This window comes from Aspergillus ambiguus (genome assembly GCF_047715705.1).
Source record: "Aspergillus ambiguus strain CBS 117.58 unplaced genomic scaffold BDV59scaffold_28, whole genome shotgun sequence".
In the NCBI taxonomy this organism is placed as follows: domain Eukaryota; kingdom Fungi; phylum Ascomycota; class Eurotiomycetes; order Eurotiales; family Aspergillaceae; genus Aspergillus; species Aspergillus ambiguus.
The window spans coordinates 220,431-246,688 of record NW_027395541.1 but is presented as its reverse complement, the minus strand read 5'-3'; the positions used below and the strand labels follow the sequence as shown (position 1 = coordinate 246,688).

The window sequence follows — 26,258 nt, the reverse complement described above, 5'->3', positions numbered from 1 at the left end:
CGACCGATGTGATTGGATGCGAGTGGGAGCCAATCATAGCGCCGGGTTTCTGCTGTACTGGCATTCATCCATTCCAAGGTGGTTAAGAAGTCCATTGTCAGGCGACCCACGATAATACCATTAGCTACCAAGGTAGAAAGATGATGCAGATGTATGATCACGCTCTAACATCGACCATATACTTCTATGCTCGCGGCACAGACCTCATCATACCGAAAAGATTGCAAGTCTAATATTCGAACTCCCAAGTAAAGTATTAACAAAACGGCATACATTCTGCATCCGTCAAACATTCCAAGATCTATATCAATCAATGCTCCAAACCCAACGCCCAGGCACGTATGACTTTTTATTTGCATCGCATAAAAAGCATTCGAGTATCACAGTAACTGTCTAAGAACGAAGGAAAGTGTGGTACGTAGGCGAGTCTGTGTGCTCGGTGAACGGATAGCCCAGATCCTTGAGGAAGGCCTCCAGCTCTGCCTTTTCGGGGCTAGGGCACTGAATCCCAGCCAGCACCTTTCCGACATCTCCGCCATAGTTTCTGTAGTGGAATAGCGAGATGTTCTGGTTGGGCCGGAGCGTCGTCAGGAACTTGGCGAGAGCACCGGGCCGCTCAGGGAACTCGAACATGAACAAACGTTCGTCCTTGGCGTCGCAGCGTCCACCGACCAAGAACCGAACGTGTCTCTTGACAAGCTCATCGTTGCTCAGGTCCTTCGTAGACATGCCGTCCTTGTTCAGTGCGTTCATGATCTTGGCCAGATCCTCCTGTCCAGTCGATGCAGATAGCGAGATACCCATCAGCACGTCGGCCGACTCGTCACTAGCATACCGATAGCTGAATGCGGTGACTGCGTGAGGAAGAATGACCTCGACAAGCTTCGCGAAAGACCCAGGCTTCTCCGGGATGTTGACGCTCAGGAGCGCCTCCTTCCGCTCTCCCAGGGCAGCACGCTCCGCGACGAAACGCAGTCTGTCGAAATCCATGTTGGCGCCAGAGGTGATGGCGATCAGCTCGCGATTGGTATCAGGGCTAGGGTGCAGAGCGACATATTTCTTAAGACCGGCCAAGGCAAGGGCACCCGCCGGCTCAATGATGGAGCGGGTGTCTTCGAACGCGTCCTTGATCGCGGCGCACGTCTCGTCGGTGGAAACCTGGATGATTTCATCCACCACTTCACGGGCCAGCCGGAAAGGTTCCTCACCCACGCTCTTGACCGCGGCACCGTCAGCGAAGAGTCCCACCTCGCTCAGCTGCACGCGCGATCCGGTACCGAGAGACTGGGCCATGGCGTTGGCGTCATGGGCCTCCACGCCGACGACCTTCACGTGCGGTGCAATGCGCTTGAGATACACCCCGATACCAGCAATCAAGCCGCCGCCCCCAACCGCGCAAAAGACGGCCTCCAGCTTCTGCAGGTTGGCCTGGCGCAAAATCTCCATTCCGATGGTTCCCTGGCCGGCGATCACGTAGGGGTCGTCGAAGGGAGGGATACTCGTCAAACCGTGCTGTTTTTCCCGACGTGCCGCTTCCTCTTTCGCAGCATCGAAATCGTTCCCGTGAAGGATGACACTGCCGCCTAAGCGGGCGACGTTCAGATGTTTGATGGCGGGCGTGCCCGAAGGCATGACAATGGTGGCGGGAATCTTCAGCTTGCGGGCTGAAAAAGCAACACCTTGGGCGTGATTTCCTGTAGTTTCGTTAATGGCGTCTGTATAACCTAATGAGGTGGCGCAGTCACTCCCTTACCTGCAGAGCACGCAATGACACCCTTCCAGCGCTGTTCATCAGTCAAGTGAGCCATTTTGTTGTACGCTCCACGAAGTTTGAAGCTGAAGACGGGGAGGAGATCCTCGCGCTTGAGGAGCACACGGCATTCCATGCGGTTACTCAGGTTAACGGCGTGGTGGAGAGGGGTCTCGGTGATCACATCGTAAACGCGCGAGGTCAAGATCAATCGGAGGTACTGCGAAGAGGTATGGTTAGCATTGAGTTGCTGTGTATCGATCGCAGTGACACAACTCACATCCGGGTATCCATTGGGGAGGATGAAAGACTCAGGGATGCCCCAGTCCGGCTTCAGACCCAGGCGCTTCTCCTGATCGTCCGGGTTAGTCGGTGAAGTAGTGTATTCATTCAGCGCAAGATTGTTCATCTTGCCCGAGCCAGGAGACGTAGCGCCGTTGGTGGTAGCTTCGGGAGACATTGTTCACCCCGAATGATCACAGGCAGGAGAAATCTACCTCGAGAAAGGCTCAGGAACCTGTGCCACCAGATGAGTCAAAACGATGGAGGGGGAAATGTTCGGTGGCACCAGTTTCTTATCTTCTTCCCGCGGGCAAAATTTCCGGGATCGGCGCCCGAGAGGGTTATGTCATCAACCCTGACACTGAGCCCTAACTACTGCAGAGGATCTCACCACGCATAGGAGGTAAGGGGCTCAAGATGAGTCGGCTATTGGGATGTTGGAAGGTGTCAATTCCGGGGGTTGGGTCGATGAAGACCCTAGTAGGTATCTTTTAGCTGGTTTTTATACTACAGCTGGGGAAGATTGGTCACACATTGGAATAGAAACCAGTGAGCACTTTCAGAATCCACCATCGGACGCATATGGCCCATTAGAGCACGGGTAGAGTCCTGTTATCTGCTCAAGCATCAAGGAGTATGCAAAGGAGCCAAAGAAGGTCGACGAATCTACACCGTATCCTGCCTGATAGTATTAATGATACCATCAATTACCGTATACAAACATACTGTAACTTACGCAAATTCCACCCTAATTCTCTTGCGACGTCATGTTCCTCTCGGCCAACAGCTACTATTTACCCAGTCTTCAACCACCCCAAAAGGCCGGCTGTCCCTTTTACTGCTCATTATTTTACCGTGACCGACCATCTGACGAGATTTTGATACGGCCGATTCATTGACCGACTGCCGATACCCCAGAAAAACCGTGTCCGTCGTTCTCCGAAATGAGCGACCCTCTGCCATCCTCGTTCGACAATAACCCGTACGTATTCAGCATTGGCTCTCGACCTGGTATACTTCGGACGCAGCGTACTAACTATAACTTCCGTCTAGTCAGTTCCAGGAGGAAACTGGTATCCAGAAGTTCCGCAGACGTCTGAAGGAAGAGCCTCTCATCCCGCTCGGTACGCTCCGACCTCTCCGCTTGGTCACTCCCCTGTATATTCTTTCGCGCCGATTGAATACTAATACCAGTCCCACAGGATGTGCTGCTACCTGTTATGCCCTTTACCGTGCCTACCGGTCAATGAAGGCCGGTGATTCGGTCGAAATGAACCGCATGTTCCGCGCTCGTATCTATGCCCAAGCTTTTACCCTCGTCGCCGTCGTCGCGGGTGGCATGTACTTCAAAACCGAACGGCAGCAGCGCCGCGAGTTCGAAAAGGCCGTCGAGCAGCGGAAAAGCCAAGAAAAGCGGGATGCATGGCTGCGCGAACTGGAGATCCGAGACCAGGAGGATCGGGGCTGGCGGGAGCGTCATGCGGCCATGGAGGCGGCGGCCAATGAGGCCAGTAAGAAGACCGCAGTGAAGCCGGCTCCGGAGCAGGATGCTGCTCGGTCCGTTATCGAGGCTGCAGATCAAAAGTCGCTTGGGGTATTAGATGCCGTGTTGGAACTGGTATCGAGGCAGAAGTAAAGAGTATGTCGAGCAGTGTGGACGATGGATTTGTATGCTTCTGTATTTCTTATTTGGGTTTGGGTATCATATTGTACATATATACTTTCTGAGTTTTGACCTTCTCATCTCCAAGCAATCAATACGTCGGTTTCAGCCCACGGCTTGTTCGTCAACGTATCGCCTCATCATATCGAACTCTGCTTTCCCTGTCTGTGGAGCCGTTAGCCGTGAAAGTTAAGTTGAGCCGGAGGTGTCTTACTGAGAGAAGATAGCGTATATGTTGCTAGAATTATCATTAGCTCTGTCGAGACGAACCGGCAGAGTACTAACCACATCCGTGACATTACGATGGCGTTCAAACTCCTCCCGCGCATAATTGCGTAGCTCATTTCGCGTGGGTGAATTCGGAATCTCTGTCCTGGGGATCAGTAATGTGCTGAATGGATCTAGCCACGGTTGAGACGAACTATGCAAGGCTCGAACAATTTCTCGCCATAGTCCTAGAACCCTCTTTCTCTGAATAAACTGATATGAATGTTAGAAAATCCGGAAACTTGCTTTGGAGAAGCCACTGACATGATCTAGACTGATTGCAGGTTTTCGAAGCTTCGATGGCTGGCCGCGAGAGATGGTGGCGAGGAGTGATAGAGACGACCGCATTGCGAAAAGGATACTGGGCGGTATCAGAAAGGCTGCATGTAGCCTTTGCAAGCTTTTATAGACCCAGTCAAGCACCAATCAATTAATCATGGAGTACCAGGTAGTATCAAGTTTGGGCGGTGGTAGAGGAAGATACAGTGGCGGAATCGAAGGCGGTCAGGAGGGAGATGGTCACGGAATGTTTCGATACAGTACCGAACGATATACAATCATCACCAATTCCACAGAACCACAATCGCAAGGGGTAGTCATCGGACTAGACGGCTATCCCTCGTTCGAATGAGTAGATACTTCTGAGTCTACCACTGGTCAGAATCGATCTGGTGGCTGCATTGGCAACCGGGCGCTTCTGAATGGCTGTCGGTGCCTGTTCACGTGACCTGTTCCTGGTTCCCCGAACTTTTTTTCGGAGTCGCAAAAACCATCGCAGCATCAGCTCTCCAGTAACCTCCTGCGGTGGGTGGACGATAGCCATGCGGTATCCTTCTCTTGCGCGATTGCCTCACCGGGCGCTTTCTGGTTTGGCCAGAACTCCCGTGCGCCTCCAATCTCAGACATTCCTGTCCCAGCGATGCGCGTCGACCGCCGTTCTCCGTACACCCTCCGTTGTTGCGCCGGCTTATCAGGCTGTCAACAAACATCTCCAACAGAGAAGATACGCCTCGGCGACTGCGTCGGCTGTGTAAGTATCAAGGGCGATTGAATTTTACCCCGTCCATATTTTTAATGCAATCACTGATTCAATTTTCTTCTAGACTCGAGGCCGCTGCGTCCTCCCCCGACAACCTCACCCAGGAAGCCATCATCGACAACCTCGACCCCGTTGAAGCTGAACGCCTGTCCCGGGTCCGCAACATCGGTATTGCTGCACATATCGACAGTGGTAAGACGACATGTACCGAACGAGTTCTTTTCTACACGGGTCGTATCAAGGCCATCCACGAGGTGCGCGGTGGAGACAAAGTCGGCGCCAAGATGGATTCCATGGATTTGGAGCGTGAGAAGGGTATTACCATCCAGTCCGCTGCAACTTTCTGTGACTGGGTGAAGAAGGACAAGGAGGGCAAGGAACATAAGTACCATATCAACCTGATCGACACACCTGGACACATTGATTTTACCATCGAAGTCGAGAGAGCTCTTCGAGTCCTGGATGGTGCCGTCATGATCCTCTGCGCCGTTTCAGGCGTGCAGTCCCAGACAATGACTGTCGACCGGCAAATGCGTCGTTACAACGTGCCCAGAATTTCCTTCATCAACAAAATGGACCGGATGGGTGCCAACCCGTTCAAGGCGATTGACCAGATCAACACTAAGCTGAAGATTCCGGCCGCTGCTGTCCAGGTGCCGATTGGTGCGGAGGATGAGTTCGAGGGTGTTGTCGACTTGCTGCAGATGAAGGCCATCTATAACATCGGAGCCAGCGGTGAAGAGCTCAGCGAGACAGCCGAAATCCCCGAGAAGGTCAAGGCCGTGGCAGAGGAGCGGAGGAGCATGCTTATCGAGACCCTTGCCGATGTTGACGATGAGATCGCAGAGCTTTTCTTGAGCGAGACCGAACCTACCGAGCAGCAACTCAGAGATGCCATTCGTCGTGCCACCATTGCTCTCAAGTTCACCCCTGTCTTCATGGGTTCTGCGCTTGCCAACAAGTCTGTTCAGCCTATGCTCGACGGTGTCATCGATTACCTTCCCAATCCCTCCGAGGTGCAGAACTTGGCCCTCGACAAGAAGCGCGACGAGGCTTCCGTGAAGCTAGTCCCTTACAACTCTCTGCCTTTGGTCGGTCTTGCCTTCAAGCTCGAAGAAAGCAACTTCGGTCAGTTGACCTATATCCGTGTGTACCAAGGAACTCTCCGCAAGGGCGCCAACGTGTTCAACGCCCGCAACGATAAGAAGGTCAAGATCCCGCGCATTGTGCGTATGCACTCCAATGAGATGGAGGAAGTTTCTGAAATTGGCGCCGGTGAGATCTGTGCCGTCTTCGGTGTCGACTGCGCCTCTGGTGACACCTTCACTGATGGACAACTCGGCTACACCATGTCTTCCATGTTCGTTCCTGAGCCCGTCATCTCTCTCTCCATCAAGCCCAAGAACAACAAAGATGCTGCCAAGTTCTCCAAGGCCATGGCTCGTTTCCAACGCGAGGATCCTACTTTCCGTGTGACCTTTGACGCTGAGAGTGAACAGACTCTCATCTCCGGAATGGGTGAATTGCATCTTGACATCTATATTGAGCGTATGCGTCGTGAGTACAGCGTTGACTGCGAGACCGGTCCCCCGCAAGTCGCATACCGCGAGACTATCGGCAACCACGTCGACTTCGATCACCTGCTCAAGAAGCAGTCGGGCGGTCCTGGTGACTACGCCCGCGTTGTTGGTTACATGGAGCCCACCGAAAAGCTCGAGGATAACGTCTTCGAGGAGCAGATTGTTGGAGGAAGTATCTCCGAGAAGTTCTTGTTTGCTTGCGAAAAGGGATTCCATCTGGCTTGCGAAAAGGGTCCTCTCATTGGCCACAAGGTTCTTGGTACCAAGATGCTTATCAATGACGGTGCTACCCACATGACTGATTCGTCCGAAATGTCGTTCAAGAATGCTACCCAGCAGGCCTTCCGCAAGGCTTTCATGGAAAGCAACCCGTCTGTGCTTGAGCCCATGATGAAGACTGTTGTTACTGCTCCGGCTGAATTCCAGGGTGACCTGATCGCTCTTTTGAACAAGCGCAACGCTACCATCAACGACTCTGACGTCGGTGTCGATGAAGTCACCGTCTACGCTGACTGCAGCTTGAATGGCATGTTTGGGTTTAGCAGCCATCTCCGTGCCGCTACCCAGGGTAAGGGTGAATACACCATGGAGTTTAGTCACTATGAAAAAGCTACCCCTCAACTACAGTATGTGCTCCAAAACCCCATCCACTAGAATCCTCTTGGGCTCAACCTTGTTAACCACACCCACCCTTTGCAGGAAGGAACTTATCGCGAAGTACCAGAAGGCTCAAGCCGACCGACACAAGAAATAGATCAGCAGATTTTCTTCCTCCGATCTGACTAAGCCAAAATGCTAGTCTGAACACGTTGCCAGCAATGCGATTTGGCACTGTACCTTTGGACAGCCCGTCAACTTCGCTTCGAGGCTCGATTGCCTTGCACGATGTATATTAGGCCATCTTTTTTACCGGATTTACTTTCTAGATATGTATTTCAAGCTGGGGGCAAGGGTTCGTTCCGCAAAATGGTTTCAGCATGTATTATGTGCAATATAGACATCCCACCGGGCATTACGATTTTGTATAGACCCAGTACGGTCACGTGGTGATATGCGGTGTTTACATCAAGGATTGTCTTAATGCTTACAGGTGTACATATTTGGTTTTTGCTACTATCGTCATCTCCTCTCAAAATAAATTCTAGGTATCAAGTGGACTGACCTACGGTATTTAGGGCATAGAGCCGGAGTTACACGGGATGTTAAAGGGGAACACCTGAAAGGATGCCTCCACCCGACGAACCGAAACTCTATGAAGCCAACCTTAGATGATTGAGCTGACTGTTCCTCTGCACCGTAAGCAACGCGCTTATGAGAGCGGGGTCCACGCGGTAGCCTACTTAAGAGGCCCTTCCCCTAAATGTCGACTTAACATCCGAGTTCTCCACAGTCCGTACGGTACGCCTACACCCACCGCTGCAATCCATCGAAGAGCCGCAGTCCTCGTATAGAACACCAACCATGCCCATCTCCAACCTCTTCGGTCCAATCATTGCTCTCAATGGCTGGACCTTCGTGATGGAAGGCTGGATGTATGGCACTCGCCTTCCAGAATTCACCCGCCTCAATGTGGCCGCCGACAACACCCAAACTCACAGCCAGATCGATCTGAAGACCTCTCCATCTGTGCGCTGGAAGGCGGACAACTTCAACAACCTGCTGGAACAGCCGACTCAGTTCTATGCGATCGCTCTGGTGCTGGCATTGGCCCGCCAGGGTCAGAATAGCTCGACTGACGCTTATCTGGCGTGGGCGTATGTCGGTGTGCGTGTACTACACAGCTTGGTTCATGCCACGACCAACAACATCAGAAGACGATTCACGCTGTACGTGCTGTCTTCGGGCATCGCGGCGGCCCTAGCGGGGAGGGCTGCTATGCTTGTATTTTGAGGAAGTCCTTGTTAATCGGGGGTGATTCGTTGTTACGAATGTCGATGTTTTGCTGCCTACTCAACTTGATATGCGATAGAAGGTGTCCTGGGGAATGATGTATTGCTAGTGGTCAAGCGGTTCTTGCCCTATCGCTATGCTCGGATAAATTCCTGTCCATATGAAGCCCAGCGGGCCATTGCAACACTGACAACACTTCTGGCTGGAGCTGGGCCTTGATCACTAGTGCTATGCTCGACATCATAGTTCTTGTACTCTGAGTGAAAGAACGCAATAGATACTCATATGACTATTTCCTCGCCAACACACTAATTCCAGCTGACAACTGTTAAGCCCCAATATCTGCAGCAGTGACCACCGTTCCAAATGCATCGGCCAGCTCATTGAGAGCAACAGATACCAGAGTGTCTGCATCAACACCAGGGATGTTGCGATCTCCAACTGCATCCTTCACAATCACGACGTCATATCCCAGCTCATTCCCTGCTCTGGTAGTGGTAGAGACACACACGTGCGCCATGTATCCCACAAGAACGATCTTCTTCCCCAGGCTTCCCAAGCTCTGAAGATACTCATGCAGGTCGGTCTGGGCAAAGGAGCTCGGGAAGTGCTTTATGACAGTCTTTTCACCCGGTTCAGGCTTCAGCTCATCAAATTCAGCTGCCAACGGAGTCCCTGGGGTGAAGACCGGTGCCCCCGCGGGAGTTTCATGGACGACATGGACGATATTCGCCCCATTTCCGCCTTGGCGGTACCGCGAGAGCAAATCGGCAATGACTTTCCGACTCTCTGCGACGTGTTCGACTTTCAGGTGTCCTGAAGCGTATTCATTTTGGGCATCAATGATAATCAGTGTAGAGTCCTTCACTGTCGCGGTGGAAGGAGAAATGCCAATAGTCTGGCGGAAGGAGGGGGCTGTGGAGGACATGATGCAATAGAATCTGGATACTTAGATTGGTGGTTATGAGTTGAAATAGAGATTCTTTGGGTCGAAGGGAATTTGGTTGCTATTTAAGCAATCCTAGAATAAAGCCAAGGGGCAAGGCAGAGTACAATTTCTAATCAGCTATTTCATAACGTCTATTAATCATGCTGTACGGTAGATCAATCTAAACGGCTGTCACCCCACCCGTGGGATACCGATGGGATGCCGGTGGGAGCCGGTGGGATCCCGTCCCGGACATCAATCTTTATACATCATTTTCATGAGTTCTTCACATGCAATACGTCTATTTCTGTTTATAATGTCTACAGTCCCGCAAACACGCTTTTATTGCCGTCACAGCGGATGTAGCGCCAGCTACCGGCGCAAGGAGCACTTACGTCGGCATGAAGCCCAGCACGTTGGCGCCTCAACATCTGCGTGTCCACTCTGTAACCGCACCTTCACGAGGAGGTATTTTCCTTGGTACCGGTATAATTCTCGTACCAAGTCTAATGGTGGTAGGGACACGCTTAACCGACACATCCGACAGGACCATCAAGAGGTGCAAATAGAGCTACCCCGCGCCCGTCAAGCATGTCGGCAGTGCCACATTTCCAAGGTGCGCTGCCATGGCGGTCAGCCATGCCGACAGTGTCTGGAGAAGAAAAATATCTGCATCTTTGACGATAAAGGCCATGGTCAACATACTCGGTCAGGGATGACACAGGGACCATGTACATCTTCCACACTTGACCTAGAGAGCGCAATATTTGACGAAGAAAGCCGGAAGTCTGATATCCAGCATTACGTGCGGCTTTATTTTACTCTTTTTCATCCTCGATGGCCTTTCCTTCACCAAGGATCGTTTAGCATCCAATATGAGCCCTCCTTGCTTGTCTACGCTGTTGTCACGCTGGGCATGTGGTGTTCCAAGCAGGAACCCGCCCAAAGAAAGGCTCGAGAGCTGCATGAAAGACTGGGTCGCTCTATTGAAGAACAACAGGTACTGGCATGTCTCTATATAGGAGGAGAACACTGCTAAGATACTTTCAACCGCAGACAACATGGCAGGACTTAGGTAACCAAGAAGCCACACTGTCCTCTGCTTGGCCAATTGCAACCTATCAGGGGATCCTGCTTTACATTTTATCCTCTATACTGATGAATCTATCAAATGCGTGTCAGTGGGATTTAACCGTTCAGCTCCCTCAATCTGACCGGAAGATACTGGCCGTCTTGATAGAGTCATGCCGCAGGCACAACGTCTTCTACTACCCTGCGATGGTTGCCCGGTATCAAGATATTGACGACATCACCTGTATCTGGGCAGGTGTCGAAGAGATGAAGCGCTTCGCGCTGGCACTATACAAAGTCAGTAGAATCTGTGGAGTCAAAGAGACTCGGTTAGCCCTATCAGACCTCCAATTTCCAGCCCCAGACAACAACAATCTGTGGATGGCGATGTCAAACCAGGAGCTTGCCGAACTACTATCGAGAATGCGGAGGGATCAGGATTCCGACGCCAGCAACAATGGCAGATGGATATCGGAATGCAGCGGGATACTGGATAATGTCAATCCCGGGTTCGAATGGATCTGATTGCCAATGTTCTCTTTAAATGAAGGTAGATTGATGCTAGATGCTCGACAATAATACTAGTTGCTATTGATAACGTCCAATCTGAAATTTGTTTATTTGAATCCTAGTAGTAATCGGGTCCAGATCACCACTTCACATCCTTCCCTTCCACCCAGTCTCGTGCCTGGAAGTATAACAAATCGTGCTTCTGTCCATTAATGCTAGAGCCCTCCCGACGATGTCCAGGCAGATCCAGTAGCACCTTCACTCCCATAGTCGCTTCTTGCATGTACGCCAAATGCCTGTACCCGGGCGGATATTGTTGCAGCTTGTCAAGATCAAGGACAGGGTCGCGACCCGCAGTGACAGCAATCAATTTGTCCTTTTCATAAAAATGTCTCACAAAGCGCGCACGCCACTGTTGATCCAACTGCGGATGCTTAGGGTCAGACATCTTTTCCCAGAAAAAAATAAACCGGCAGTCGCTTTCAGCATCAACTTCACAGGTCCCACCGGAGGTGCATGGGATCCCAGAAAACCGCTGTGTAATGGTGGCCTTCATTTTGGTCACTGCACGGGTTGCTGTCGGGTCGATATCGGTCGTGCTTCCATGGACGCGATGCATGATAAAGGCGCCCTTGTCCATCCCAGCCTGGGAAGCTTCGATGAACTTCAGGTGATGGGTAAGACCGGTCCAAGTGGTGTAGATGTGAGCGTCGGGGTGGAAGATAGACCGCAGGTTCTCCCATTCGCATGCGTCCCGATAGCAGGGCCACCCTTCGGCCAGCTCTCTGAGCTTGTAGCGTTCCAAGGCAAGGTCTGATGGCCCGTTGTTGCGGATTGCATTTTGCGGGCGAGTTCCCGCGGGGAGTGTGTGTAAATCAGGCATGATAGTAGCGAGTATCTATCAAAGGGGATAATAGATGGTTGTAAAAGTTATGTCGCGGACGAGTTCCCCGTGGGGGTGTAGTGGTGCCTTTAATGGTTCGGGGTGGTTCGGCTATATCATTCCCCGTAACGGTTATGCAATTTAGCGATCGATCACATACACGAACCATCAACTTGTGTCCCACACAGCATGCCCAGGTTTTACGAGTTCCACTCTATGTTCATTCGACTGATTAGATATCAAGGCAAGATAGTAGTATATGACAATATATCAAAGTGGGCTACATAGCGGGACAGACTTCAGACTCCCATAGGGACAAGGCCCATAGGAGCCCCATAGTAATCTTTCAGCTCCTCCTCTTCCTCTTCCTCAACTGAATGGTCGTGATTCTCGATATCCGACTCCTCATCCCCAACAGTCCTGCTTTTCGACAGTCGACTGCGAGCAGCAGGGATTGGAGTGCCTGCCTTTTTCACCGTACTACTGTCCTCGGCCTCCGTTTCATCCTGCTCCTCTCGCGGAAGACGAAAAGCAAGAAATCCATCTGGCGCACGTTCCGCCCGGTCCATGATTTCATTCATGTATTTGCGGACCTCATCGGGGGGTTTTACAACTCGAGCAAGAGGTTCAAGGACTTTCGGGTTGGTGCTGTGTATGCGGAAAGTAACCGGTTGGTAGTATTCCTTGAGGTTTTCGGATTTCTTCGCGTCCTTGTCGGGGTTAGGTGTCCCCGGTTCTCCCCCAGTTTTGCCGTCCGCATTTCCGTCAACTGGTTTGGGATCTGCTGCACCATTTTCCTTCGTATCAGCCGCAGGGGTGGCGTTTTGACTGCCTGTAGGTTGAGCGTTGCCATCCTCTTTGCCTTTTTCCTTGTCCTTCCCTTTCTCACTTTCAGCTTCCTTTCCCTTAGCTTTCTTTGATTTCGATGACTTCCCCTTCGCGCGCGAATTTCCGGTCTCAGACCCAGTTTCAATGGGGAACGGCGCGTTGGGATCCACCTTTCTTACCAACAAGAAAGAAGCAAGTACAGTGTTGCCACCTGGTAGCCATTCCAAGATGGTATACTCGGGAAACAGGTATCGGTCACCTGACCCTGCATGTCCAGAAGTACTGCTTCCATACGGCGTCAAAGGCGACGTAAACTCGAAAACAACGGATTTGTAGTTCAGTCTCGGCGGCGGCGGAGGTGCTGGGCGGTAATGCGGTACCGGTGACCCATATTGCGGGGGCCGAGATTGTAGAGGTGGCTGGTGTCCTTGGTACGGTGCCTGCTGATAAGCAGGGTATTGGGGGCCTGGCCGTGGAGGCCCCGCTGGGGGTTGTTGCGGTGGTGGCATAGGCTGCACCGCAGGACTCGCCGGTTTGACACTCGACTGCGGTCCTCCCACTGGGGCTGGCTGTTGGGATGAAATCGGCTGGCTTGATGTTGCCCCGGGCTCCTGTTTGACTTGAGGGGTGGTGTTAGGCTTCTGCGGCGGAGGAACTTGGACCTGGACAGCAGCATTGGGCGTCGACGGTTGTGATCCGGGAACAAGGGAGGGCGACGGCTTTGGGACTTGTACCTCCACTCGAGGGAATCGCTGTTCTTGGGACTGGTTCTGTGCAGGCGTTTGCGGCTGTTGTTGTGGTTTTGCTGCAGTCGTATTGTTTTGCGGTTGGATCTCGTTCTTGCCTGGCTGGGTTGAAGGCTGGGCGGTTGTCTGTGATGGTGTTTGTTGAGGGGCCTGAGGCGGTGCCGCATGCTGTGCCTGCTGGGGCGTCCGAGAGGACTGGGACTGGGGGGTTGAAGGGCGGCCTTGCTGCTGTTGCTGCTGCTGTTGTCTCAACTGGTGCTGTTCCCTCGCTCGGATAATCGCATTAAGCTCATCTATATGGGCTTGAAACGCTCGAAGCTGTTCTTGGGACGCTTTGCTCGACGCAACTACCCTCATCAGAGCCTTGAGCTCGGGGTCCGACGCGGCACGAGTAGCCAGCATTTGAATCACCGGGTCCGGACTTGGCTTCGCAGGTTGAGCCGGCTGTGCTGGGGATGGTCGTTGGGCAGACTGCGGACCAGAAGGCGGGCGTTGAGATTGGTTAGGGGTTCTCGCTTGGTGGGAGGGTGTCGAGGGCCCGCCGCCTTGGTGATAGCCGGGTTGAGGCGACGCAGCATTGGCGGGAGAATGTTGAGGGTGCTGCCGAGCATGCTGAGAAGGGTGGGCGTGAGGGTACGGGTGGTGGTACTGCTGGAAGCTATTGGGATGACCATAATGGACCATCGGTCGTTGCGGAGGGGTGTATTGAATCGGTGGCGGCGCATTTGGATCCTTGACAGTGTACAGCATGGCATCAAAAAGGTGAGGGCCAACGACAATGCTGCAAGCTCCGACCTTTGACATTGTATCCTTCGGCGGATTTTTGCCTTCGATTTGCTCCCGTTTCGTTTTCTTCGGTTTGGTCCAGTATCGCACGAGGATGCCGTCGCTGAGCCATTTCTTCTTCGACCGTTCCAAGGAGGCAAGTAACACCGCACTATTATCGCGTTAGAAGTATTCTTACCATCATCGAAGCTCCAGTCTTCTCTTGATGGCAGAATATAGGCAGAACACACCTTTCAGCTATGGATTGATACTGTTTCGAGGACAGATTCTGGGGTTGCGGCGAACGGGATATGGGCAAGCCTTCTCCCTCTTTCAATTTCGTAGGGAGAGGTTTCTCGACAACTTCCGGAGTTGAAGGCGGCGGGGGAGAAGGGATAACAGCCGTAGTCGAAGCCTTCTTCTTCGAAGAAGCCTGCGATTGTGGTTGCGGTGGCGCTTCGGAGGCTCGTCTTTTCGCCGCGGGTTCGCGACGCTCGCGCGCAGGGAGTCGGCGTTTTTCTGCCATGGTGGCAATCGCGGGGATCGAAATCAAACGCGTTAATCAGGAAGACCAGCGAAGGAGATGAGGATCATCTCGGGAGGGGGCGATGAAAAGAAAACTTGGGTGTTTAAATGGGCGGAAGAATGGTTGCGGAGGAGAAAAGAAGGAGGGAGAAGGAAAGGCACGGGATAAGGCACCTGAAGTATGTAATCAGCCCTTATCGATCACATCCAACAACGTCAACCTCAACCTCCTCCACCTCCTCTTCAACCATCACCCTCTATAACTTCTCATTGATCCAAATGACCAATGAACTAGACGACCAGTGAGTTTTCCTGACCATATGGCCGGAAATGCACACTAACATCTCCATCAGCCCAAACTATGGTTGAACTCCTCCCCATCTTCAAAAAGGCCTACTGGTCTCTCGCAACTGCAGGGTTTATTTATGTGTGCTTCGTCTTGTCCATGACATATCCCGATGTCCAAAGGCTGTATGTCCTGGTGCCTGTACGTCAGACTGTCTTCTGATCGGAAACCCGTTGCAGTTTCCTATATGCGCACAAGGTGAATCCCACGCTATGGCAGGACGTAAACCTAGTAGAGTCATTCGGATTCCTGAGTATATCTACTCCTCAGACAACACATGCAGTCATTAACTCCAGCAGAAACCCAAGTCCAGCCGTTCAATCTAGTCACGCCTGACAACGAAACTCTATACGGATGGCATCTCCTGCCTCCCCACCTCTGCAAGGATCATGAAGAGGAGCTGAACGCGAATGAGCCTTCAGGACCCGCAAACGACTACTCACAAACTACCGCATTCAATCTACTAGCTAATGACCCCAATGCGCGGGTTGTCGTCGCCTGTATGTCGCCCAATGCAGGCCAACGCAGCAACAATAATACCATCCCTAACGCTTCGAACTAGTCCACGGCAACGCCGCTCATCTCGCCTCTGCCCAACGCCCCGAGATCTACCGCATGCTTCTCGGCCTATCCACCCCTTCGAATCCGCTGCACGTCTTTGCCATCGACTACCGAGGGTTCGGCATCTCGACCGGCTCCCCAACAGAAGAAGGCCTTATCACCGACGGAGTCACCCTCCTGAATTTCCTCACCGCCGGGCCCCTGCGCATTCCCCCGTCGCGGATAGTCCTCATGGGCCAAAGCCTGGGCACAGCAGTAACCGCCGCCGTAGCAGAGCGGTTCGCATTCGGCTCGCCCGATCGCACCGCCATCCAACCAGCCATCAAGAACCCGGAGCCGTTCGCCGGAGTCATCCTCCTCGCTTCCTTCAGCAACCTGGCTAACCTCATTGAGTCATACAGCCTGAAGGGGATCACGCCTCCCATGCTCTCTCCCCTCATGGCATACCCCCGGGTACAGAAGTGGGTGAAGAGCCACATCGTCGACGGATGGGATACCGCGGCACGGGTCGCCCGACTGACGGGAGTTGGTCCAGTCATGCCTGACGATACCTCCACTGCTTATGTGGATAAAGGACTGGACCTAGCTATCATACATGCGTGGAATGATGTCGAGATTCCGTGGTATGAAGGTCGTCAGGTCTGGGTGGCTGCCACAGGGGAAAACATCCGGGATGCGCCTGGTAGTGTTGTGTACCAGAAGAAGGACGCCAGCGGGCCTAATGAAGTTCTCGTCTGGGAGAACAGATTTCAGGGCGGCTCTGGGCCGGTGAGGAAGGTCAGATGGGAACGCGTTGCCTATGGCGGTATGTGACTGAATCCGTGGATCGTATTCAACCCTCTTAACATCGCTAGGTCATAATCGCGTCGCAACATTCACTGCCGCTGCCATTTCAGTCCTGCGGGCCTTTGACGAGTAGACTTTATTAGCTATGCTACATAAACATACATTTCTGCTGATTTTATACACAGGATTTTTACGAGGATCTCAAAATATAATCTTACTGAAGTAAGCATGTAGCGTTGGCATTAGTTTGGTCCCAAGGAGTTTCAATCCAATGAACATGAACCACCTTTCCTCTTATTCCTGATTAGCAGAGAACAGAAAGTCTCTGGTATACCGCCGTCCCTGTCCCAGAGTAAACAAAGACAAACTCGCGAACCATTCGGTCTCCCAGAAGGCCCTAGAAACAAAAAGACTCCGGATAGTTACTATCCAACACTACCTCCGCTTCGACTATGTCCATCCCCGATTATACCAGCAGTTTCCAAAAGCCACCGAGCACCTTCAAGGGCTGAGTCACCCGCACCTGCACTCAAATTCAGGTTACGTCTCCGTTCTGCCTCGCGAGCCTCGAAATCCCATTTAGCCTGCTGTAACTCGATGGCGCTCATTCCCTTCTCCGAGGACGAAGCATCCGGATCAGGAACCAGCCCCCATACTTCAAGATTATATATGTCAATCCTGGTGGTGTTTGCAGATTCGGGGGCCCCGGTGGCTGGCGGGAGGAAGGCACCGTTTTTCCCGAATGCAGAGACATGGAAATTTGCAGTTTCAAGATTTGTATCAATCGTGAGACTACCCGCTCCCAGAGGGGAGGGAGAGACATGGTTGGTTCGGGACGCAGGGGGTAATTGGCAGCCGATGGATATGCCCGTGTTATTCGAAAAGTAAGCGATAGGCGCATTTGGCTTCTGCGCGGAGGGGGATGGGTTTCCCGGTAGGACCATGTGCTTTGGAGAAAGTTGGAACAGACACGGCAGGGTGGCTTGATCGGCTGAGTTGGAGGATGTAGACGAGGATGATCCCGATTTCCAGGGCTGTGGCAGGTAGGCACCAAGAGTTATCATTTCTCCTTGCTTCGATTCCCCGGAAACGGTGCCCTCTAGAAGGAAAAGCGTTCCCGATTGCCACGTTATGACGTTGTGGGAGAACGAAGTCAACGAGGAGCCGTGTGCCGCTGTCGAGAAAACTGGGTGTAGTCGCAGATTCCCTCGGAGGAGGTTCACGTTTGTGTTTGTAGAGGGCAAAAAGAAGGAGAGATGTGATATAACGGATGAGTTCAGAATTGCCGACTCAAAGCTACCGGCGAGCATGATTGACTCAGACTTAGGTACTGGTGGTGTTTGTGTGTCGCCTGTTTCTTCGTTCGACTCTGTAGCAGTAGAATCCGTTCGCTCACGTTTTTGGGACAAGTCTAAATTCTTGCTGAAAAGAAGATGCTCAAACAATGGGGTCAACGGATCGAAGAGATACGGCAACGAATTCGCGATAGTTTTCGCAAACGACTTGTAACTAATCCCTCCAGAACTTTCCTGGAAGAACGCAGCCAGAATGTAGTCCGCTTCCTTCCGGACAGCGTCCATTCGATCCTCGTTCAAGTCAGAAGTGTACGTTTTGACTGGCTCTAGTGGCTTCAACGGCGAGATGACAAGCAGTAGCATCAGCAGCCGCCGAAATGTGACCACAGAAATGCGAGCTTCGTAGACAGCCTTGTCGATGCGGGAATCGTGCCTGAAGACCTCTATGGCATCTAAAGACTCTAGCGCAGCTAGGGCCAAATCGTCATCGTCCTCTTCATCATCCTCAAGGACATCGTTGGCTGGCTCGTCAATCGAGAACCCAGGGGCATGGGATGGGGTGACATCCGGTGCAGCATTCTCCTGAGTAAGTGGCTTATCGGCGTCTTTCCTTCCGACGTCAGCGAGACTGCCAAACAACAGTCTAATCCTGTCCTTTCGAGCTCGCCTAAGAACCTTCCCATATCGTTCCGTCAAAAGCACAGCGACCTTGACCATACTATCGAAGGTCAGAACGCTCGGCGCTAATGTATTCTGGAACGGGAAGGCTCCGAGAAACGAAACCATCCGGAAGATCACCGGTCCCGCATCCAGGGGACAATCGGCATCACTGCCATCTGGGATACCAAGGAAATCGGAGAGTATTTTCTCGGTCCAATACCTCATGCCAGCCTGATCGACGGCACGGGTGAAAAAGTTGTCCTTGAAATGAGTTAGTTCCAATGGGGTGAAGCATTTGGTTGCAAAGCGCTCAGCGAGCAAGTAGCTCAGCTCCTCTGGAATCTTGTTAGTGCTTGTTCTATGATATCGTTGATGTTTCCGCTGTCAATGCAGCTTGGCGTCGGACATAGGTCATGAACCACTCACCTGGCGAGGACGGCTGGCCATCCTCAGACGAAGGGCCAACGCCCATCTTGTGGAGCTGGATTAGGTAACTATCACGTTTATATCGTCCAAGAATCCGATATAACGAGGCAACGCGCTGTCTCGAGTTACAAAGTGTAGGTGGCCGTGTAAACGTGGGGCTTCGGCATGCATCTGTAGTATGAAAGGATGTCTGTTCAAGCCCTAGTCATGTCTATGATTCTTCAAGACCTTGCAGATGCATCAGGCAGTTCGATGGGATATCTTCAGCTCGGTCTGGAGTCAACAGAGTTCGGGCTCATGGATGTTTAGGATGGGAGTAAGAACGAACGAAAGGTGGGAGGTCGACGTCACGAACGCGGAAATTCCGTGCCTTGGCGCCTGGGGCAGCAACAGCCTATTTTCGGTAACATTTCAGGCACCCTTTTTTAATTCCGCCTGTTTCAGACACGGGGGAAAAGTATATTTGGAATGTCAAATTTCATTTTTAAGCCATAAGGTCGCTAAGTACACGAGAGCACATCACTCGTATCCAGAACTTCTTTTTCGGTCACCAGGTCTACAGCATCACGATACCGACACCTCCCATCTTTCTTTCGTCCGGCAGGTTCTTCTCATTCACACCACCGGGGACAGGGGCAGTCCGGTAGTTATATAGGTAAAAGTGGAGCTGTCCATCGCCCGCACCGAACTTCAGCTGTTCCAGGAAAAGCGGGTTATCCTGGAGAGTAAGCGCGTTGAAGACGTCAAAGTGGGCCTGGGTTTTCCTATCAGTTTCCATGACTCTCTCAACAGGAACGGGGTTATCTGCGCTCGAGCATACCTTCTTGGCGAGAATCAGGGCATCATTCATGAGAAGCAGAAGCCGCTCCTTCAGGGCTTTCATATCTCCCGTGAACGCGGTTTCCGTGGCATAGTAATACAGGTAGGCGGCGCGCACGCAGTCGTGCTTGGGGTGCTGGATGACGGTAGATTCGAGGTTGTAGAAGGAGAAGAAGTCGGTGATCTTGTGAGTCTCGGGGTCTTCAACCACGTACGACCAGACCACCTGCTCCTTGATAGTGTCCTTGTGCACCAGCCAGTGGTCGACCTCTTCCCGCGTAAAAGCCTGGTTCAGCGAGAACCGGTTCAGGTAGCGCAACAGCAGATCATGCACAGCGTCGATGTCTTTGGGTTCCATAACGCGAAGCCCAGGGGTGGACGTGGTGCTCGGGAGATGGTTCTTGGTGATCTGGCGGGCTTTGGTGGAACCGTGAGGGAGAGGAGAGAAGCCGACTTCGTACAGCTTCAACCAGTCCAGAGGGCGATGGTAGTACCGGCACGAGCTTACCGGGGTGGGCAGGACAACACCCGCCGTGTAGATCGCCTGGAAAGTGCCGTTCAGATAGCAACGACGGGTGATCTCCTTGATGAGCACGGGAGTCAACCGCTTCGCGCGCAGCTTCTTGTGGATGCAGAGGAAGTTGATTTCCGTCACCTTGATCTTCTGGCCGCGGACCAGCAGCTCTGTCGGCACACCGCAAATCGAAGCGACCAGCTTGCGCGACTTGGTGGCCCGGACACCCACATGCCACTCTTTCTTCCAACCGGGGGACATCAGGGCCCTAGATAACAAGTCACACCACAATTAGCCCAATAACGATTCCTCAACCGCCGTCGACACAAATTGACACATACCAGTGGAGGAAGGACTCGGAGTATCGGAACCGGAACATGGCATTATCATCCTCGACGTAATGGTAAGTCAACAGATCCCACAACTCGTGCAGCTCAGACTCGTTCGTGAGGTCCAGCGTCGTCCATTCGAAGCCTTCGATCAACGCATCCGGTTCCTTCGACACCTTCGCCGGGTCGATCATCTTGATGGGCCCTCCGACGTCCGCGGCGTCTTGGTCGTCAAAGCGAGGGACCGGCTGGGTCTGCCAGAACTTGTACGAGGCCATGTCCTTCTGGTTCTTGCCGCCCACCGAGAGACCCGTAAGCAACTCGGCGATGTTGACCTTGCGCAATGCCTCCGCAGCCTTGTCCTTGTCCATTCCAGCCATCTCGTTCCTCAAGGCGGGGTTGTTCGCCAGCAGAGCCTCCGCCATTTTCGGGTCGACCGAGGCTTGTCCGGCAGCATTCTGGGACTTTTTGTCGGACGCATTGGCGGCCTCGGGATCGGTGGCCTGGGGCGCTTTGCCCTTATTATCCTTGAAGTTGGGGTCGGACATTTGGCGGCGGGGAAGGGGGTTGGGGGGAGAGCGGAGAGCACAAGAAGAGGGGGGAAAACGAAGACGTGGAAAGCGGGAAGGTTTTCAGGTCCGCCAACTCAGCCCCACGTCTGCTGTGCCTTTCGTCAATATCTGACAGCATTGAAGGATCATAGGAGTGTAGCGCATCATGCCTATGCGATGCCGTTCGTCACAGTCTAGCCTACTTCTCTCGTAGTGGTCGCTGTTCTAAATCCGTTGACATTCTGCTACATCTTGGGTGTGGCGTTGTACCTCGGCATCTGTAGAGGATGAATATATCTCCACGAGCCCCAACGCGGGTGTGGAAGAGGACACATATGATGCTTTGGTACGAGACAGTCACTATATTCAACCCCGAGAATGCTATTTTGGAGACCAAATATCTGTTGAAGCCCCATTTCATAACGCCTTTCTATAAATCTCCTCAACATGCTGGACTCTGCCAGTCTGGGTATCGCTGTGTTGTTGAAAACTCCATACTCAAGAAGACATACATCCAAGTATTCGCAACCCTCCCCCGGAAATCACCTGAGACATCTCAGGAGTACGGACTCGGCTTCGTCTCGATCACGTCAAGGAATCCGCCGACCAGATGAAGACTGCCGGTGACAAAGGTCATCACAGGGGCTTCGTCGTTGCCAATACGGCACCTCTCCTCATTTGCCAGCCCTCGCGCATAGTCCACAGCCTCTTCAATCGTGCCATAGACCTTGACCTCAGCGTTGGGGTCAATGGCACGCCACGTCTTAGCAAGGTTGTTCTGAACGGCCAATTTCTCCACGTCAGAGGCATTGGTGTTCATGCTTACCAGATCCGGTCGGTAGCCGCTCTCCTTGTAGGTGACATTGGTGCAGAAAATGGCATGGGTGAAAGGCTGCTCCGCGTTAAGAGCAGCCGACAGTGTTTCATGAAGAGCGCGCGCCAGGGCATTGCTGTCACGGGTCTGCTGATTGAAGATGAGGACCCGCAGCTTCTTGCTGGCTGCCGCATTCGAAGACGAATTAGCCAGGATCTGAGAGGCAAACCACTCGCCGGCCAGCTTAATGCTCTCCAAAGTATGTCCTCCGTCAATGTACCACGCGATATTCTTCTCGTATCTTGTTTCACAGCGACCACCCAACCGAGCCGTCTCCAAACCCTTCCGGAACTTCGGCGGTAAGGGTTGGCTGAGGACATCCGACGGGATGTCGTCTACCCTGGTCTTTCGCAGGAACTCCGCAGCGGTTGCGACAGCGAGCGCCGCGTTCGAGTACTGGAAATCACCTGCAAGCCCGAGCCTCACATCACCACCGGGAACGAGATCAGGATGCCCAGTCACGATCTCGAGCTGAGTCCGCTTGTCCGCCGCACGGTCCTTGAGCACCTTCTCTGCACCACCTGGCTGAGGCACGCTAAAGGCCTTGACACCGGGTTTGATAATACCACCTTTATGCCAGGCAATCGCCTCAATAGTCGTCCCAAGCATGTTTGTGTGGTCAATTCCCAGACTAGTGATGGCCGCCGCGGCAGGCTTCTCGAGCACGTTGGTGCAGTCATACTCGCCGCCAATGCCGCATTCGATCACCGCTGCGTCCACGCCTTCACTCAAGTATGTATGGAATGCCATAAATGTCAGGTACCGGAAGTACTGCGGCTTGGTCCGTCGGTCGGCAGGATCCTCCCCGGCAGCGCGCGCAGCATCCTCCAAGCGGTCCCAGACCTCGAAGAAATATTTTGCGAACTTCTCCTCCGACAAGGGGGCGTTGTTGATCTGTATACGCTCCCTGGCAAAGCGCAAATGCGGGGAGGTGTAGAGACCGACTTTGTTCAGCTTCGGAGAGCCATCATTCGTCTGGGCGGCGGTGTACTGGGAGAGAATGGAGGCGATGAAAGCGGATGTCGAGCCCTTACCCTTGGTACCGGCGACATGGACAGGGTTCATACGGTTCAAATCAGATGGCTAATATCATTGAGGTACATCACCAAGTCAGCTAAAGCACATTGGACAACGCATAAATGTCTTCTGTCTGGAATTGGAGCTTGCGGACCTTGTAACCAATGCGGCGAAGCCATTCTATTGTCTCCGGAATCGATCGCAGGTTCATATCAACCCGAGCAACTGATTTCTGCACCTCCTGCACAATCGCAAAGTTTGTTTGCAGCGAGTTGAGAGCTGTAATGGCATCCTGCACTACATGTCAGCAAATTGGCTGGAGCGGAAACGACCGGCTGGTAAATCTCACTATACCTCATAGTTGCGAGTCATTGTGGCAGAAGTGGACAGCCGACGTGGCTGAATGAACGAGATACAGCAGGGTACAGGACGTAAATGGAAGACCCTCATCAGGGTCAAGCGAGGGATTGAAAATTGGAATGTCTGATTCAGGAGGGGCGAGAGACGTCTCTCCGACTTCTTGCTTCCGCGGAATGACGACAGGGGTTATGTAACATGCAGGTCACCTGACCAGGTACGAGTAAAGTACCTACAAAAACCAGGACAGGCCATACTGCGAACAAGGCATAGCACGCTCTCTGTGTTCTATATCAATCTGTAGAAGGGACACTCTAACAATGCTGCTGCTGAAACCTCTTGCGCACACGACAGCGGTATGTACTCCATACATCAAGGTATTCGTGCCATATTATGTATCAGTGTAAGGGGGATGAAAGAAATAGAAGAAATGAACAATCAAAAGGGCCCCAACAGCTATTGGTACAAGTGCAAGTCGCAAATGAACTGCATCTATGAGCTTGGACCGAGACAAATGTTTCATCAGATTACTCGATCCTGGTTTTGCCTTCTTCCAAGAAGCCCAACCGAGCGTTGCTGTAGCCCCGTTGATGTCTCCTGACAGGGAGGAACTTCCCAACAATGGGATCTGTGCGGGCTTTGATCAAAGCGTCCTGGTATCCTTCAGAACCGGCGGCTGGGGTGTTCAGCTTGGGCCAATTTACCTAAAATGGACATGTTAGTTGCCAAAGCCAGAAAATATACGCGATGCTAAACTTACATAGAGCATTCCGTGCGCGATGACAAAGCGAGCGCACCACGCGGAAATGACGAACCAGAGGATAACGAATATCCGCAGGGGCCAGACCGCGGCATCGGGAAGGCGTCGGGTCAGCATGGAAACCGTGATCATGAAGATACCGGCGGCAAGGATATAGGGGATCGCCTGGATGACCAGAGGCCGACGATCGAGGAAAAGTCGCAGATTCCCGAGCGTGGAGTCCGGTGGTAGGTAGGCGCCCAGGAAGACATCGAATCCATCCTGTCTGGGGCCATCCAGGAAGTTATTCCGCACATACCGGGTGATCGAATTGTTCAGATCCTGCACCATTCCGGCCCGCGTACGCTGTCCAGTACGAGTGAAGTCCGTCTTCAATGCACCTGTGCCCGAGTATGACTTGGAGACGACGTCTGCATTGTCCGCCCAAATATTGCGGAACAGATTCTCGAAGTCCCGGTCGTCATTAGCTGCTTCACCGGGTCGAAGAACACCAGCATCCATCAGCTGTCGCGTGATAGCCCAGCGCCCCAGCATACTTTGCACGACATTGGTTCGGTCCAAACAATCCATACAGTTCGTCCGGACGACGCTGGTCTGTACGGAACGCGCATCAAGCTGCCCACTGGGGGCAGCTGGGTCTTCCACACCTCGGAAGTATCCGCCTGCATTCAGCCCACCGAGCAAACGTTCCAACAGGAGTTCGGCACGGTGCCACTTTAGGCCCTTCGTCTCATTGTGGAAGTCAAAGTATATGTAATGAAGGCGATCTAGGTCTTTCTGTCGCTGTCCTGGTTCCAGGACGTGAACTTTCTCTGGTGATGCTTGATCCATCTCAGTGGCCTCGGCAGCTGGGGAGACGAGAATGCGAACCAAGTGCTCGTAGGCCTCTTTCACTTGGGCCTCTCTCCCTTTCTGGTTCACAAGGTTCACAAGATAATTCTCTCCATAAAGACGAATCTGCTCCGCAAAGTGTTTCTGCGCAGAGTCAAGAGCCGTCTCGACGCCACGGACTTGCAGTTTAGGGGTGTATTTCAGGTTGTTGATTTCGGCCCAATACACCGGGACACTTCCTCTCGTTTGAACAAAAGCCATGACCTGAAGGTCCTGTCCAGGGTTACCGGCCTTCTCCTTGGTCATGGACTGGCCTCCAGCAAAACCGGAGAGACCCCCAGTGGCGTCATTGAGGATGACAATCTGTTCAGTCTCATTGTAGTTGGAGACATTCCCCTTCTCGTCAATACCGCGAGAGAAATATCTGGTTCCTCCGCGGTGGCGGGATCGACGGGTGATAAGGGCGAAGGTGAACGATGTGGACTTGACCTTTGCAGGCGTGATGCGCAGCATGCCGAACATCACGGGCAAAATGAACGGATCGACCCCAGGCTGGGGGCCGCCATATCGCATCCCCGTAGCATCATGATCCCCCAGGCTAAAGTCGATCAGATCCGACTGGATGAACCGATTCCAGAAGAACCGATCATCGGCTCGCTTCCACATGGGGAGGCTAGGATCACACTGTGACTGTCGCTGGAAACTGTTGGTGAGGTCCAGGGCGTAGGAGAAATACATGGGTCCCGTGCGGAGAAGCTCTTTCAGGAGTGCTAGGTAAGTATCCTCATCGTGATCGTGCAGCGGGCGTTCGCGGAGGGGTAGGAATTCCGTCGCAGCGACTTTGTAGACCATATGGCCGCGTAAACGTCCCATGGGCTGGGCCTTGGTGATGACTATGATGTATTTATCTACTCCGGTCAGAAGGGCGATTAAAGGGAGGAGGACACTTTGGGTGTATGCATACCCAGCTTCAACTTGATAATACCCAGGATACCGGCGATACTGGAGATGCGCTTGGCATCCGAAAGGGGGCCATTGTGAAGGCGCAGGTCACCGGTTGGACGATCGACGACGAGAGCCGGGGCATTTGGCGATGAAGGCGAAGTGAAAGCATAGTGGGAGGGAGAAGCGTGTAAATTGATATCACGGTATGGGAGGAGTGAAGGCGCCATTGCCGGGCGAAACCCACTAGACGGGGGAGCGGGAGAAGGGTTGATGGGATGGAGATGGCGGATGGTGGAGGGAAGGACGGTTAGATCGGGAAAGAGAAGGAGGGAAACCGGCAGGAATGAATTGGAAGGAAAGGAACGGGTGGAGAATCACCACATGATAATGGAAGAGAGAGAGAGAGAGGAAGAGAGAGATGGACGACGATCACCGAACGAGGCAGTCAGCCTAGGTGTTC

General features: G+C 52.8%; 13 protein-coding genes across 13 annotated transcripts; 4 read left to right on the top strand and 9 right to left on the bottom strand.

The window, feature by feature from the left end:
- Positions 1 to 212: 212 nt before the first annotated feature.
- On the bottom strand, positions 213 to 2,350 carry BDV59DRAFT_183485 (threonine dehydratase, biosynthetic). The gene is made up of 3 exons (XM_073690528.1): positions 2,031 to 2,350; positions 1,754 to 1,970; positions 213 to 1,694 (listed from the first exon to the last, which is right to left on the bottom strand). The coding sequence occupies exons 1-3, from the start codon at positions 2,208 to 2,210 to the stop codon at positions 394 to 396; spliced, it is 1,698 nt and encodes a 565-aa protein (XP_073545741.1). The 5' UTR covers positions 2,211 to 2,350; the 3' UTR covers positions 213 to 393.
- Positions 2,351 to 2,976: 626 nt separating this feature from the next.
- On the top strand, positions 2,977 to 3,668 carry rcf1 (respiratory supercomplex assembly factor RCF1; the record flags this gene model as incomplete). The annotated part of the gene is made up of 3 exons (XM_073692439.1): positions 2,977 to 3,014; positions 3,086 to 3,156; positions 3,235 to 3,668. The coding sequence occupies 3 exons, from the start codon at positions 2,977 to 2,979 to the stop codon at positions 3,666 to 3,668; spliced, it is 543 nt and encodes a 180-aa protein (XP_073545740.1).
- A 1,011-nt stretch (positions 3,669 to 4,679) lies between these two features.
- BDV59DRAFT_183483 (elongation factor G) lies at positions 4,680 to 7,749 on the top strand. Its single transcript, XM_073690527.1, has 3 exons — positions 4,680 to 4,992; positions 5,066 to 7,207; positions 7,281 to 7,749. The coding sequence occupies exons 1-3, from the start codon at positions 4,784 to 4,786 to the stop codon at positions 7,333 to 7,335; spliced, it is 2,406 nt and encodes an 801-aa protein (XP_073545739.1). The 5' UTR covers positions 4,680 to 4,783; the 3' UTR covers positions 7,336 to 7,749.
- A 293-nt stretch (positions 7,750 to 8,042) lies between these two features.
- On the top strand, positions 8,043 to 8,471 carry BDV59DRAFT_203967 (MAPEG family protein; the record flags this gene model as incomplete). Its single annotated transcript, XM_073694354.1, has 1 exon — positions 8,043 to 8,471. The coding sequence occupies one exon, from the start codon at positions 8,043 to 8,045 to the stop codon at positions 8,469 to 8,471; it is 429 nt and encodes a 142-aa protein (XP_073545738.1).
- A 164-nt stretch (positions 8,472 to 8,635) lies between these two features.
- On the bottom strand, positions 8,636 to 9,545 carry BDV59DRAFT_76180 (putative isochorismatase family hydrolase). Its single transcript, XM_073697053.1, has one exon. It carries the CDS (start codon positions 9,397 to 9,399, stop codon positions 8,800 to 8,802), a length of 600 nt encoding a protein of 199 aa, XP_073545737.1. The 5' UTR covers positions 9,400 to 9,545; the 3' UTR covers positions 8,636 to 8,799.
- A 133-nt stretch (positions 9,546 to 9,678) lies between these two features.
- Positions 9,679 to 10,958, bottom strand: BDV59DRAFT_183481 (uncharacterized protein). The gene is made up of 3 exons (XM_073690526.1): positions 10,456 to 10,958; positions 9,919 to 10,399; positions 9,679 to 9,867 (listed from the first exon to the last, which is right to left on the bottom strand). The coding sequence occupies exon 2, from the start codon at positions 10,364 to 10,366 to the stop codon at positions 10,151 to 10,153; it is 216 nt and encodes a 71-aa protein (XP_073545736.1). The 5' UTR covers positions 10,367 to 10,399; positions 10,456 to 10,958; the 3' UTR covers positions 9,679 to 9,867; positions 9,919 to 10,150.
- Positions 10,959 to 10,963: 5 nt separating this feature from the next.
- Positions 10,964 to 11,933, bottom strand: BDV59DRAFT_183479 (putative pathogenesis associated protein Pep2). Its single transcript, XM_073690525.1, has one exon. The coding sequence runs from the start codon at positions 11,861 to 11,863 to the stop codon at positions 11,120 to 11,122; it is 744 nt and encodes a 247-aa protein (XP_073545735.1). The 5' UTR covers positions 11,864 to 11,933; the 3' UTR covers positions 10,964 to 11,119.
- Positions 11,934 to 12,075: 142 nt separating this feature from the next.
- BDV59DRAFT_76171 (uncharacterized protein) lies at positions 12,076 to 14,841 on the bottom strand. Its single transcript, XM_073697052.1, has 2 exons — positions 14,454 to 14,841; positions 12,076 to 14,374 (listed from the first exon to the last, which is right to left on the bottom strand). Exons 1-2 carry the CDS (start codon positions 14,726 to 14,728, stop codon positions 12,163 to 12,165), a joined length of 2,487 nt encoding a protein of 828 aa, XP_073545734.1. The 5' UTR covers positions 14,729 to 14,841; the 3' UTR covers positions 12,076 to 12,162.
- A 101-nt stretch (positions 14,842 to 14,942) lies between these two features.
- On the top strand, positions 14,943 to 16,615 carry BDV59DRAFT_183475 (alpha/beta hydrolase). Its single transcript, XM_073690524.1, has 6 exons — positions 14,943 to 15,029; positions 15,081 to 15,198; positions 15,253 to 15,326; positions 15,373 to 15,573; positions 15,636 to 16,439; positions 16,489 to 16,615. Exons 2-6 carry the CDS (start codon positions 15,089 to 15,091, stop codon positions 16,551 to 16,553), a joined length of 1,254 nt encoding a protein of 417 aa, XP_073545733.1. The 5' UTR covers positions 14,943 to 15,029; positions 15,081 to 15,088; the 3' UTR covers positions 16,554 to 16,615.
- BDV59DRAFT_183474 (TLD domain-containing protein) lies at positions 16,616 to 19,105 on the bottom strand. The gene is made up of 2 exons (XM_073690523.1): positions 18,802 to 19,105; positions 16,616 to 18,710 (listed from the first exon to the last, which is right to left on the bottom strand). Exons 1-2 carry the CDS (start codon positions 18,845 to 18,847, stop codon positions 16,846 to 16,848), a joined length of 1,911 nt encoding a protein of 636 aa, XP_073545732.1. The 5' UTR covers positions 18,848 to 19,105; the 3' UTR covers positions 16,616 to 16,845.
- A 161-nt stretch (positions 19,106 to 19,266) lies between these two features.
- On the bottom strand, positions 19,267 to 21,126 carry BDV59DRAFT_183471 (glycylpeptide N-tetradecanoyltransferase swoF). The gene is made up of 3 exons (XM_073690522.1): positions 20,476 to 21,126; positions 19,622 to 20,402; positions 19,267 to 19,555 (listed from the first exon to the last, which is right to left on the bottom strand). Exons 1-3 carry the CDS (start codon positions 21,009 to 21,011, stop codon positions 19,358 to 19,360), a joined length of 1,515 nt encoding a protein of 504 aa, XP_073545731.1. The 5' UTR covers positions 21,012 to 21,126; the 3' UTR covers positions 19,267 to 19,357.
- Positions 21,127 to 21,570: 444 nt separating this feature from the next.
- Positions 21,571 to 23,277, bottom strand: BDV59DRAFT_203961 (tetrahydrofolate synthase; the record flags this gene model as incomplete). Its single annotated transcript, XM_073694353.1, has 3 exons — positions 21,571 to 22,971; positions 23,060 to 23,197; positions 23,260 to 23,277. 3 exons carry the CDS (start codon positions 23,275 to 23,277, stop codon positions 21,571 to 21,573), a joined length of 1,557 nt encoding a protein of 518 aa, XP_073545730.1.
- Positions 23,278 to 23,534: 257 nt separating this feature from the next.
- On the bottom strand, positions 23,535 to 26,243 carry BDV59DRAFT_183469 (putative phosphoinositide phosphatase (Sac1)). The gene is made up of 3 exons (XM_073690521.1): positions 25,818 to 26,243; positions 24,023 to 25,761; positions 23,535 to 23,966 (listed from the first exon to the last, which is right to left on the bottom strand). Exons 1-3 carry the CDS (start codon positions 26,023 to 26,025, stop codon positions 23,790 to 23,792), a joined length of 2,124 nt encoding a protein of 707 aa, XP_073545729.1. The 5' UTR covers positions 26,026 to 26,243; the 3' UTR covers positions 23,535 to 23,789.
- Positions 26,244 to 26,258: the final 15 nt, after the last annotated feature.